The following is a 13,880-nucleotide window of genomic DNA, read 5'->3' as shown; positions in this document are numbered from 1 at the left end:
ATATGAAAAAAATCGATCAGCTTTATTAAATGAACACAAGTTTCACAGAGAATATGTAATGCCTTACCTTTATGCAAATAAAAAAGCTATATACAGAGATTTTTGTTTATATATTTACATAGTTCTAGAGGGACACAAAAGAAATTTCTGTGGGTACCTCTACAGAGGAAGACAGGTATGAAAAGGAAGGAAACTTGCTTTTTATTGTATAGCAGCTTAAGTTTTTGAATTATTTTTTAGATTGCACACAAAATCCATCACATGCACAAAAAATTAAAGAATAATATTCAAAAAATTTCAAGAAGTATAAAATAGCATATACATAAAATAACTGAGGAAATTCTTACCTTTCCCTGCAAAATTTAAGTGAATGTAGTATGGCAGGTCTCTTTTGACGTAAATTCCATAAATGTAAGGTGTCATCAGCCAAGGCACTCACAAGAGCTCCCTTAAAAATAAAGTGTAATATACTTTATATAGAATATATTTACAAACATTAATGCTACTAAAAGGGCTGCCAAAAAATCTCCTTCTCAAATTTCAAAGCTTTTTGCCAATATTAGCTTTAGTTCTGAGAAACATTTGCCTCACCCAAATTCTAAGCAGCAGACGTAGAAGAGTGTATTATGTGTATATGGATGTATAAAAATTATGTTTAAACTTAAACAATTTAATTAAAGTACAATTTAATATCTTATAAACTAAAAGTATACTAGGATCTTTACTGACAAAGGTCCGTCTAGTCAAAGCTATGGTTTTTCCAGTGGTCATGGATGGATGTGAGAGTTGGACTGTGAAGAAGGCTGAGCCCCGAAGAATTGATGCTTTTGAACTGTGGTGCTGGAGAAGACCCTTGAGAGTTCCCTGGACTGCAAGGAGATCAATCCTAGGATCAATCAAGGATCAGTCAATCCTAAAGGAAATCAGTCCTGAATACTCATTGGGATGGACTGATGCTGAAGCTGAAGCTCCAATACTTTGGCCACTGATGCAAATGGCTGACTCATTAGAAAAGACCGTGATACTGGGAAAGACTGAAAGCAGGAGGAGAAGGGGATGACAGAGGATGAGATGGTTGGATGGGATCACTGACTCGATGGACATGAATTGGAGCAAGTTCTGGAAGTTGGTGATGGACAAGGAAGCCTGGCATGCTAAAGTCCATGGGGTAACAAAGAATCAGACATGACTGAGCAACTGAATTCAGAACTGATACTAGGATCTAGTTGGATATAGCTATCAACAACTAGTTATATAAAATTAGAAGTCAGACCATAAGTTACTTTGTCCTTATCATACATACTCCCTTGACTAAAATATATGGTATGAAGTAACTTTGATTTGGCTTAAGACAAATTAACGTACTTTGCTTAGATCATAATTTTACTACTATAATGATATGGAAAACAAAGATAGCATTCAGCTCTCTACAATTTCACATTCCAAAGCGTTGAAGAATCTGACTAATTTAGAAAGTTAGAATAGCCAAAACTATTAAACACTATCAGGTCTGAAAAAGAAAACCTTTGGCACCGTGTGACAATCACGTAGGGGACTCAGTCTCACCTCCAACATGACAAATCAGAATTTTTAGATCAAGAACCATTGCAGATTTATTTTTTTTAATTGCCAGGAGTGATTTTGATGTGTGAATTGGATTAAAAATCTATAGACTAAGGCTGATTTATTAAGACATATCAATGTTTTTCCTCAAAAGAGGAAGAAGATACTCTTCATCTAACAGAGAATAAGATAATAAATGCAACATGAAGAACTTATTTTAATTTCAAAAAAGATTTGCAATTCCAATCCTTCAGGTTATGATGAGAAATCTTAAAATCTCTCTTTTAAAATAGGAAGAGTTTATCATTTATCCAAGAGAACTAAAACAGCTCTGAAGACGATTTACATTCAATGATCTCACCAAGTCCTTTCCACCTTTGAAATTCGATGAGGGCTACTCTACTGGGTAAAGTAGAGTACCCAGTACTCTACTGGGTAAAGTACTCTACTCCTATTGCCCCAATATGACTAATTGGAAACCAGAAATACTTAAAGTCCACATACTCTCCTTTTCACTAGAAGACATCTTCATCACTCTGAAGCAGAAAACTCAAAGGATTCAGAGTATCCAAATTTGTACTCTTCCTTCTTACTTCCACCATAGTTTCAGACCAGGTCATCTTCTTTCTCAAGATGTTTGTCCCATCTTAGTATCTCAAGGAAGAAGAGAAGATGTAGAGCCAAAATACAGCTGACTGCCTATGGTGGCTCATTTACCTACATAATGCTTTTCCAAAACTGAAAGCAAATAGCTACTCTCAATTTTCACATTTCCATAGCCATTCCCATTTAAACAGTCATATTTTGTTAAGCATGTTTTAAAACTGTCATTTTGAAGTACTTAAAGTGTAACATTTAAACATGTAAAATATCAAAGAACTTTATGATAAATTCTACAGAAAACAATCCTGCATTATGAATAATGACTGCTGCCGCTGCTAAGTCGCATCAGTCGTGTCCGACTCTGTGTGACCCCAGAGACGGCAGCCCACCAGGCTCCTCTGTCCCTGGGATTCTCCAGGCAAGAACACTGGAGTGGGTTGCCATTTCCTTCTCCAATGCATGAGAGTCAAAAGTCAAAGTGAAGTCACTCAGTCGTGTCTGACTCTTTGCGACCCCATGGGTTATCGACTATCCGGCTCCTCTGTCCATGGGATTTTCCAGGTAAGAGTATTGGAGTGGGTTGCCATTTCTTTCTCCAGAGGATCTTCCTGACCCAGGAACTGAACCCGGGTCTCCCATGTTGTACGCAGACACTTTACAGTCTGAGCCACCAATCAACTAATAAGATTATAAGATTTTTAATCGACTAGTTAAGATTTCAAAAATTTAGGTGTGCTGTGTTTAGTTGCTCACTCATGTCTGACTGTTTGCGACCCCACAGACTGTAGCCCACCAGGCTCATCTGTCCACAGGAATTTCCCTGGCAAGAATACTGGAGTGGGTTGCCATGCCCTCCTCCAGGGGATCTTCTTAATCCAGGGATCAAACCCAGGTCTCCTGCATTGCAGGCAGATTCTTTACCAGCTGAGTCACAAGGGAAGCCCAAGAATACGGGAGTGGGTAGCCTGTCCCTTTTCCAGGGGATCTTCCTGATTCAGGAATTGAACCGGGGTCTCCTGCATTGCAGGTGGATTCTTTACCTGAGCTACCAGGGTAGACCAAATTTAGGTGCATAGTTAATCAATTTGCAATGTTATTTACATTGCTTTTAAAAAAATGATCTTAACAGAAACATAAAGACAGAGACTAGGTTAGCGGTTGCCACATATTAGGGTCTGAGAGCAGAAAGGGCTGCAAGTATAAAGAGGTAGCCTGAGGGCATTCCTTTACGTGCTGGTACTGACCTGTACCTTGTTCCTGTTGGTCATTACATGAAACGTATGTATGCAATAAAATTGCATGAAACTATACACACATACACACAATAGAGTGTAGAAACTGGTGGTGAACTCAAAATACAGCTTGTAGTCTAGTAAATAGCATTGATGTCTTTCTCCTGGCTTAATATTTTACTATTGTTATGTAAAACATTACTATGGGGGAAAGGGGAGAGGGTACATAGGGTCTCTATCTTGAAGCTAGTGGCCATTCTAATTATTTCATAATTTTTTTTAAAAAGGAAAAAAACCTCACATATGGATTCAACAACTTTCTACATAGTGATTTTTTATGTGTATCTTAACATTTTACAAGGCCTATTGCTCAATCTTACACAGAATACTGAATTGAATACTGAAGTTTTTCCCTCTGACCTTGAAAAACCTACACAACTGTGTATCATTTGGATCACAGTTTTACTAAAATGTTTATATTACTCTCTTTAGCTCTGTATATCTCTACTGCCTCACTTAAATCCTCTGATATGAAGAAAATATTTTCTTTCTCTTATTTACATCTAAAAATTCATTCCATGGAACCCAAGGACCCAGGGGCAAAAAGAATGCCCATAAACTACCCTCACATCCAAGTACAGCAGAATCTTTTCTGGAGTAATTTGCTTTTGTTCTATGACCAACTTTTCCTGCCTGTCCCTACATCTGAAAACATCTATTGTCAGAGCTGCTCAAACTTGTTTAAAACCTGCAAACACATTGTTTATTCTACTAATAAAATGATGTATCTCTAATTCCCTCCCAACTTTACACTGTAGTGGAAAGAAAGGTATCAATTACTTCACCCAATAAGTGATACAGCAAGAACTCTGGACAATAACCAGTGTCTAATGGATTTTGGTTTCCTGGTTGTATTTCAAAACAACTCATTGGCAAGAAGTGCATTTTGTTATTTATAGTAAGATCAATCTTTGAAAAAAATTAATGCAGATTTTTATATGTTACATAACTTTCAATATCCGTGGAATAAAATTTAAATGCAGCACATTGTACCAGAAAGATCTTACCTTATGTCATTCTATTTTCAACACTGTTTTGAGAAACATCTTACATTATTTATGTAACTGTCCATGATGATGCCTTAAAGTGAATTACTATTAGCGCTGGCCTACAAGAAATTTGGTTTTGCTCAAATATTGAAATATAATTGCATGCAAGAATTCTGAAAGATGGGATATGGCCCTATTTCATAGGTAAGCAAAGAGAGAGTAAAGCAACTCACTAACCTCATTTATCAGGAACTGAAGCTGAATTACCGCAGCTCCACTGTCATGTTGGCAGTAACATTCTACTCCTGGACGACCAAAGCTGTCATGAATTTCATTAAGGAGTTTATGGTATGTGTGGGCTTTTTATAGCAATTGATAAAGTTATATAACAGACAAATATTTCCATGGCCTCATATTCAATACAGGCTATTTACTAAGGCTGAGATTTAGAATTAGATTATGCATCGATCTAATCAGCTACTTTCTGTTGATAGTCAGAAATCTCAGAGATTTTATATCTAAAAGAAATAAGACAGCTATCTCTTCTAGAAAAAAAAGTTAAAAACAGCAATATACAGAACCAAGCTACATATATTGAATATACTTCATTCCAGCCCTAGTCTTTTTCTTTCATTTAAAGTAAAAGAAAAGGTAGTTGATCTATAGAGCACCCAATTTTTCCCAAGTCAGTAAACAAGTCTGAAAAGTAGACATATGTCATTCTGCAATACTGCTTTTAGAAACAACTATCTTTTCACTAGTATTTATTCCTGTAGTGTCATTTTTAAATACCATAGGCTAAAAATATAACAAAGAACCACATATATATGTTTGTAACTGTGGCAAGTTATAATACCAATGAATGTTATCAGTCTCTTACAATATACTAGAATACAGATTAAGATGTAAATATTAATTTCCATATAATAACAGGAAACAGACAGCATTTTCTGTATGTTGGGCATTATATTAAACTTAGTATACATATTAATTCATTCAATCCTCACAACCATAAAGAATATAAAATATCCCACATATAAACATATAAGGGGGCTTCCCAGGTGATGCTAGTGGTAAAGAACCTGCCTGCCAATGCAAGAGACATGAGATGTGGGTTTGATCCCTGGATTGGAAGATCCCCTGGAGGAGGGCATGGCAACTTAATCCAGTATTCTTGCCTGGAGAATCCCATGGACAGAGGAGCCTGGCGGGCCAGAGTCCATAGGTGAGAGTCCAGTTGTGTCTCACACAGTCAGACACAACTGAAGCGACAGCATGCACACACACAAGCAGACAAGGAAACTGAAGCACAGAGAAAATGGCTTCTCTCAAGTCACACAACTAGGAAGTATAGCTGAGATAATGCTACACTGATATTTCTTTGTGTCAATTTATCTTACCTTCTAATTCTGAATTCCAATGTATTCTTTTCAAAATGTTGCAATCTTCCTACCTTAGATACCTTTAGTCTCAATTTGTCTACAGCTTATCTATCAAAGGCTTTAATATCTACCTAATCCTACCAGTCATCTTTGTTTCTGGAGTAAACCAACAATATACCTGACCCATGACATACACCAGACACTTCCTGCACAGCTACACTCATGGTTCTTGTCCAGACAAGCACCAACCAGCAAGACTCCTGAAGAGGAACTGCAGAAGATAAGGCTGTTTGACTGGGAGCAGAGTCTCTGAATACAGACATGATCTCCCAATTTAGACATGACCCTCAAGGTGAACAGACATGGAATCCTGTCTCAAATGACCATTAAGACATTGGGTTCACACCATAAGGTTCCTGAAATTGGGTCCTGTCCAAAGCCATTTTGCATAGATCAAGTATGCTCATAGACATTTTAGACAGGACCAAATTCAAGAAGCTTTTGGCATGGACCAAATATCTTATGAATGTTTTAGATAGGCCCAGATGTCCTGCAGGAAATCCTCTAAGAAAGCAATGGGGGTGGGGGGGAGGGGGGGAGGAGGGGGAGAGGGAAATATTTACAGGAATAAGTAATATAATAAAACTAGCTATTAATGAAGAATAATCAGGAAGATATATGTAAGGACAGAGGACACATAAGCAGAAACAAAGATCTACTAGATCTAGATCTAGTAGAATCTTTTATACTACCATACCAAATTTAAATTCAAAATAAGCATTCATTCAGTCGCCTAAATGGTTTTATACACACACACACATACACACATATATATTTGGTTGGAAATGGAGGGAGTAAAGAAGTAAGTGGATCATCATCATCATCATCATAGCAGCTAATATTTGTTGAAAACAATGTGTCAAGTACTATACATGTATCACCTCACAAACAGCACCCTCTATTATAAGCAACATTTTTACAAATGAGGAAACTTATACACAAGGTTAAATAAGTTACCCAAAGCCATATAGCTAGTTAGTAAGGAAGCTGGGGTTTGAACTCATGCAGTCTATTAATAATTCCAGGACATCACAGAGACACAAACACGAACACACCATCATCAAACCTCACTTCCCCAAAAGAAAGGACCAATTTTCACATCTAAACATCACCTGACTTATTTCAAGTCATTTTAAAACTGAAAATACAGAGGAAACACTTATAGTTGAGACTACAAAGTCAGACTAGTCTGAAACAATAAAACCAGACCAAATGTAACTTTTAGTTGCAAGTAAATACCATAAAACCAATAAAGTTTTGAAAGCCTTCCTTACAGCCTACCTAGACTTTTAAGAGTTTCAGGTAACAGGAATATGGTGATCTTATCTCTTCACTCCCAGAACCTGCAATAGTGTTTGGCACATAGCAGGCATTTAATAAATATCTATGAATGAATGACTTTATAAAATCTAAGAAACCTGTTTATGTCCTGTCATATCTTCTTAGGTAAAATTAAGCTCATTTTTCAGAAAGTCAACCAAAAGTACAGGATACTAGAAACACGTTCAAAGTTCTTATTTCTATCAGGAGACTAGACTAAATTGTCTTTAGGGTCAATTATAGCTCTCAAAATTCCAGGAAATCTATATTTCCAGCCTATTCATTTGACCTTCCACTCATTTGTTAGGTCGGTATTACAATCATAGCAACAGCTCCTCATATTGCTTCTTCTTTCTTCTGGGATTTTTCCACTGTACTGTCAGCAAAATAGAATAAAAAACAGTAAAAGAAGCAGGCAATGGGACCTCAGCCAATCACACGTTCTGAAAGAATAATTCCTCAGCAAACTTCACTGCTGTCATTGCCACTATGCACTATACACATATTTGGACAACCTCTACTTTTTATGAATAATGTGGTAATGATTAGTGCTACATACTGTACTTAATAAACTATTAAGATCTTTTAAATTATATATCTTCTTAGAGAATCTGTTCATCAATTCCTGTCAACAAAGAAAAAGTCAAAGAAAGTATCAGTATTGTTCGAACAGCAACAGAAGTGACATATTCAATTTTGCAACCAGAAACAGAAGACTGGAGTATTAATACAGTGGAAAGCAACTGGAGGACTTTGATATCCTGTGCAGTATCTGAAAATACATTTATATGCTGCAAAGTTTAAAACAAGGATGTGGATAACCATATTTTTCATGAACTCATAAATTAGTAACTAATAAATTATCCCATGTTTAATTATGTCACATTCTGTGAATGTAACTTTGAGCAGACATTCTGCCAACAAACCAAGAAAGACTTTTAAGAGTAAACTGTTCTTCCCTGACATCGTTAAAAACAGTAAGCCCAGGCACAGCATTTGAATCCATCAGAAAGCCGGAAGATTTCCACTAACTTCTGTTACCACTTCTTTTAGTACATCCTTAGACTTTCAGCAAACAGGGTAATTCATACCTCTTCAAGTGTTCCAGTAAGACTTCAAGGTGTCTACTCTGAGCCAGCATACTATTCTGTGAATAAAAGGTCGGTGGATGATTTTTACTTTCAATGGCCTAAGTCTTAAACTGTAATGTGATTATTTCTCAGTAACAAAGATAAATTCCAAATACCGCCATAGTGTGGTCAAAGAATATTGACAAAAGGATTCTGAAAATGAAAAGAGAATGAGCTTTAGTCTACCATTTATTCTGTGTGAACATAAACAAATCACATTGCACGTGAAAGCTTTCAATTCTGTTATTCTGTACTGTTATGAGGAATAAATGGGGCAACAAATAAAAGGGCAAACAATACATACAATCTGTTCTCAAAGAAAGTTCTAGAGGTAGCAGATAACCAGAAAAAAAATGGGAAATACGCAAACTGAACTGTGATAACGAAGACAACCTATGTGGGCTGCAGCATTCCCACCTGTGAACTGTGCCCCTGCCTCCCTTACCTCATCGGTTTAAGGATCACCTGCAAACCTAAGACTAGACTTTTCAACCTCTTAATCAGACTCCATGGCCTTTCACTACTGTTTCTCATGTCCAGTAATACACTGCTAGGAAGATGAGTAAGGCACCCCCAGAATTTCAGTTCCTTTTCATCTTCATAAATACTTCGTACATCAGTTTCACAGCGATGTCTCCAAAGGCAATGACAGAACAAAGTGTCAGCTTGTTTCCTCACGGTTATACCATAAATCTCAAGATGTTATGACTGCTTTAAAATGACATCCTCTCTACATATACTATATTGAATGTGTTTCTGATCTATCGTTTGCCTCACTAAGAACACTACTACCCTGTCTACCAAACATTTAACTAGTCTTTCTTAATTCTGGCTCTACATCAGAAGCAGCCATGAACAATTACAACAAAAAAGAAATTACAAATGTCAAACTCCATGCCAGACTCACTAAATCAGAATTTTCTATCTAGAGTGGAAATCTAAGCACATGTTTGGGCATTGCTTTATTTCATTTTTTTCCCCCTAGTTCCACAAATCATTCCAATGTGTAGCCATGGCTGAGAAAAACTGGGAAACCTTGTGGCAAAAGCATAATTAAGCATTATCTTCTATGAAACGCACGCACACAGACACAAGGTGTTTATTTATATATGAATAATTACTCTGGCCATCTGATGTGAAGAGCTGACTCACTGGAAAAGACCCTCATGCTGGATGAGATGGTTAGCATCACCAATTCAATAGACATGAATCTGAGCAAACCCCAGGAAACAGTGGAGGACAGAGGAGCCTGACCTGCTGCAGTCCACAGGGTCACAAAGAGTGAGACACGACTTAGTGATTAAAGAACAACAAATTAAACTGTTTCATTTGAAGAAAAAAAATCTGAAAAATTATGAATCCCCTTAATCTCATCTTAGGTCTTACTTTTCATACTTCTAAAAATTTGCTACTTCCATCTGAACTAGTTCTAATCAACTTGATAGGTTTAAGATAGTGAAGAACATTCCATATTTTATGAACTTTGAATGTATTTACAATACTAAAATTTTTGTCAAATAGCAATTATTTGCACTTTTATAGTATAATACCCCTAACTTTGGAGAAGGCAATGGCACCCCACTCCAGCACTCTTGCCTGGAAAATCCCATGGACGGAAGAGCCTGGTGGGCTGCAGTCCATGGGGTCGCAAAGAGTCGGACACGACTGAGCGACTTTACTTTCACGTTTCACTTTCATGCATTGGAGAAGGAAATGGCAACCCACTCCAATGTTCTTGCCTGGAGAATCCCAGAGACGGGGGAGCCTGGTGGGCTGCCGTCTCTGGGGTCGCACAGAGTCGGACACAACTGAAGCGACTTAGCATAGCACCCCTAACTTTATAGTTTCATCGACTTGACAAACATCAATTTAAACACCTTTTTAAAAATTAAAGATCATGTATTTTTCACCTATAAAAATTAATACAGACTTCTGATTTCTGGTCCAGCACATAAGACACTTGCAAGTTGTCATTTCATCCTAACAACAAATAAAAAGCTGAACAAACTAAAGATCAACAACTTATCTTAGATTTAAAAGAATTCACAGGGCAAATGACTGCTCCCAAAACTGCAGAGACAGGCCAATACAGAGAATGACAACATACCAAAATGAACCAACGAGCAGACACATTTGCAGCAATCAGTGCTGGGGCATGAAAACCTAGATTACAGTTGATGATGAACTGCTGGAGGCTTAATGTAGACAAGTTTGTAAGAAACCCCAGAGGGGGGATTTCCCACACTTCTGTGAGTTTTACCTCCAAGAGCTCTCTACCATGTTCTATCCGAGGAAAATGCCCTCTTGGAAAGGGAAAAGCAACCATTTTTAAATTTACTGGAGTGTTCTGTTCATAACAAGGTCTACCCTCGGGAGCAATAAACAGAGCCTAAACTGCTGGGGGTTTATCAGAGCCTAACTGGCCTGAAGGAAGGGAAATCAACTTCAACCCTCTCCAGCCACCCTAACTCCTTTGGCAAAGATGGGAGGAGCAGGGAATTGAGAACAGTTGAGAAGTTCACAGTCCTGAAGCACAGGCTCGAAAAAAGACTATGACCTACACACAGGCCTACAGAATGCTTCCTCTCCCCTTACCACCCAAAATTAATCTAGACACAGACCTTACATCCTTCATAAAAATGAACTCAAAATGGATGGCAGACCTAAATGTAAAATGCCAAACTATCAAATTCTTATAACATAGGAGAAAACCTAGTCATTTGGCAATGACTCTTTAGATACATCAAAGGCACCATTCATGAAAGAGAAAAAAAAAAGATAAACAGGACTTAATTTAAAACTTCTGCTCTGTGAAACACAGTATCAGAGAATAACAAGACAAACCACAGACTTGAAGAAAAAAATTGCAAAAGACAACTGATAAAGGACCATTATCCAAAATATATAAAGAACTCCTAAAATTCAACAATAAGCAAACAACCAACCCAATTAAAAATGAGCCAAAGACCTTAATAGACACTTCACCAAAGAAGATATACAGACGGCATATAAGCGTATGAAAAGATGCCCCACATAGGTCACTGGAGGAATGCAAATTAGTACAAGGAGATATCACTACAAATGTATTAGAAGAGCCAAAATTCAGAACCGACAACACCGAATGATGATGATGACATGTGGCCAAATAGCTCTTGTTCACTGCTGGCTGGGAATACAAAATGTACAGCCACTGTGGAAGACAATTTGGCAGTTTCTTATAAAACTAAACATACTCATACAATCTAGTAGTCCTATTCCTTGGTATTTACCCAAAGGAGGTGAAAATTTATATCCACACATAAAACCATGCATGGATGTGTATTTCTACTTTTTCAAAACTTGGAAGCAACTAAAGATGTCCTTCAGTAGGTGAATGGATAAACAAACCGCAGTATATTCGGCCAATGGAATAATATTTAACACAAAAAAGAAATGAATTATCAACTATTAAGAGATAAGGAAAACTCAAACGTATATTACTGAATGAAAGACGATCTAAAAAGGCTGCTGACTATATGACTCCAACTATATAACATTCTAAAAAAAGGCAAAATTATGGAAACAGGAAAAAGATCACTGGTTACCAAGAGGTAGGGGAAGGGAAGAGATGAATAGGTAAAGCACAGAAAATGTTTAGGGCAGTGAAACTATTCTGTATGATACTATAAAGGTGGATACGTGTCAATATCCAGTTGTCAAAACCCACTGTATGTATAAGACCAAGAAGGAACCCTTCCATAACTATGGACTTTAAGTGATGACGTGTCAGTGTAGGTTCATCAACTGTAACAAATGTATCGCTCTGGGGGGAATGCTGATAATGGGGGAGTCTGTGCCAAGTGGAAATAGGGATGTATAGGAAATCTCTGTACTGTCTGTTCAAATTTGCTGTGAAGCCAAAACTGCTCTGAAGAGTAAGGTCTACCAAAAAAATTTATACGTTAAGAAGTGAAACTAGCCACACTGTCATAAAGGTGGACGTAATTTTTACTTCTTATTCACAATCCTAACATTCTGCTAGTCTGCTACCTAAGCAAAACTATATTGTGGACTATTTCTACAGTAAAACAAAATGCTAAAATTAACCACTTAAGATGCACAGGTCAACATTTAAAACTTTCTTAACACAATTTTTAGTAATTTACAGTGAATGTCCAATGTGTTTGGCTGCTTTTCTTGTGAGTGACACATCAACTCAAACTGACTGCAGCGTCTAGACTACAGTATAATCACAGCATAGTGCTCGTGCTTGGTCACATCAGACTCTTTGCGACCCCATGGACTGCAGTCCGCCAGGCTCCACTAACCATGGAGTTTTCCAGACAAGAATACTGGAGTGGGTTACCATTTCCTACTTCAAGGGATCTTCCTGACCCAGGGATTTAACCTATGTTTTGCATCTCCCACATTGGCAGGTGGATTCTTTTCCACTAGTGCCACCTGGGCAGCCCCAATTATAGCATTAACTGGTTGAAATAGGTCTCGAGCTACATCGTCCACTATTGTTTTGAGTAAGAATTTATTGTTTTTGAATAGAGTGGTTGAAAAATATTCACTTATTATTTACTGCTTTGGAGTTAGGACTATCTCTAAAGGGGTCAAAATGAATTATATTTACTATCACAGGCAGTTCTTTAGAATGGCTTTTGATACATAAATATACTTTCAAATGAACCACTTGTTCAGTCATCTGTAAAATACAGTCATAAATAATCGTGGTCTGGGTTAAAGAAACAAGAAGGAACATACATTCTCACGTATCAAGTAACAATCTTTTATCCCAGCATCCATTCTCAGATGCTTAATGGCTAAGTTCTTAAGTATGTATGGCCAAGTGAATTTTAGAAGAAAAATAAAACACATTATAAAAAATATAGTACAGACTACAAATATGGAAAATCTGTTTCAATATTTTTTGTCCCTTTCAAAAGATAAAATATATATACATATTATATATATATTAATATATACATATTATACACACACACACACACACAAAAGGAAAGCAATTTGGCAGAAAGTACTGCAATAGTTGATACCACTAGATTTAGTCACGTTTGGCAGAGTACTGCTGTAAAAAAGCCGAGGTAGCGGCTATTACCACAAAAGATTATGTACTTTCAAGAAAGGGTAAGTTTAATCACTCTTCAACAGACAACCTCACCAGGAAAAGCTTCGAAAGTTCTAGATAGCCCTTATTGAAAGGGAAACACAACCAAAAGGTGTTATAAAAATATCCCTAATTAAAAAAATAAAACATTATTCAATAGTAACTACTGTATAATTTCTAAGTCTACATTATTTTGCAAATAGCATCATGTGCTTAGCAAATTCTAATTTCCCAATGAAGACTGTACTAAAGTCAAAAGCATTAGCTAATTTTTTTTTTCTTTGTATTCACGCCCAGATTAAGGGAATGTTATTTTAGATCAATGTTCATTTTTAAATCATAGCACCAGCAAAAATACATATGTTCAGTATGTCATCATTTCATTTGTCTTTATATAATAACCTTTAGAAGGATTAACACCAGTTGGAAAA

The 13,880-nt window shown here is 36.8% G+C and overlaps 1 protein-coding gene across 5 annotated transcripts in view; it reads right to left on the bottom strand.

Moving 5' to 3' along the window:
• Positions 1-13,880, bottom strand: part of STXBP5 (syntaxin binding protein 5) — a 158,121-nt gene that overhangs the window by 132,458 nt on the left and 11,783 nt on the right. For all 5 annotated transcript variants that reach the window (XM_027551781.1, XM_027551780.1, XM_027551782.1 and 2 more), the window contains exons 3-4: positions 4,685-4,766; positions 348-448 (exon numbers count right to left, since the gene is read on the bottom strand). In XM_027551781.1, the coding sequence (XP_027407582.1) occupies positions 348-448; positions 4,685-4,766 (183 nt within the window). The remainder of the gene's footprint in view (positions 1-347; positions 449-4,684; positions 4,767-13,880) is intronic.

The sequence above is a fragment of the Bos indicus x Bos taurus genome, chromosome 9 (assembly GCF_003369695.1).
Source record: "Bos indicus x Bos taurus breed Angus x Brahman F1 hybrid chromosome 9, Bos_hybrid_MaternalHap_v2.0, whole genome shotgun sequence".
NCBI classification, from domain to species: Eukaryota; Metazoa; Chordata; class Mammalia; order Artiodactyla; family Bovidae; genus Bos; species Bos indicus x Bos taurus.
This window is presented reverse-complemented; position numbering and strand designations above follow the sequence as displayed.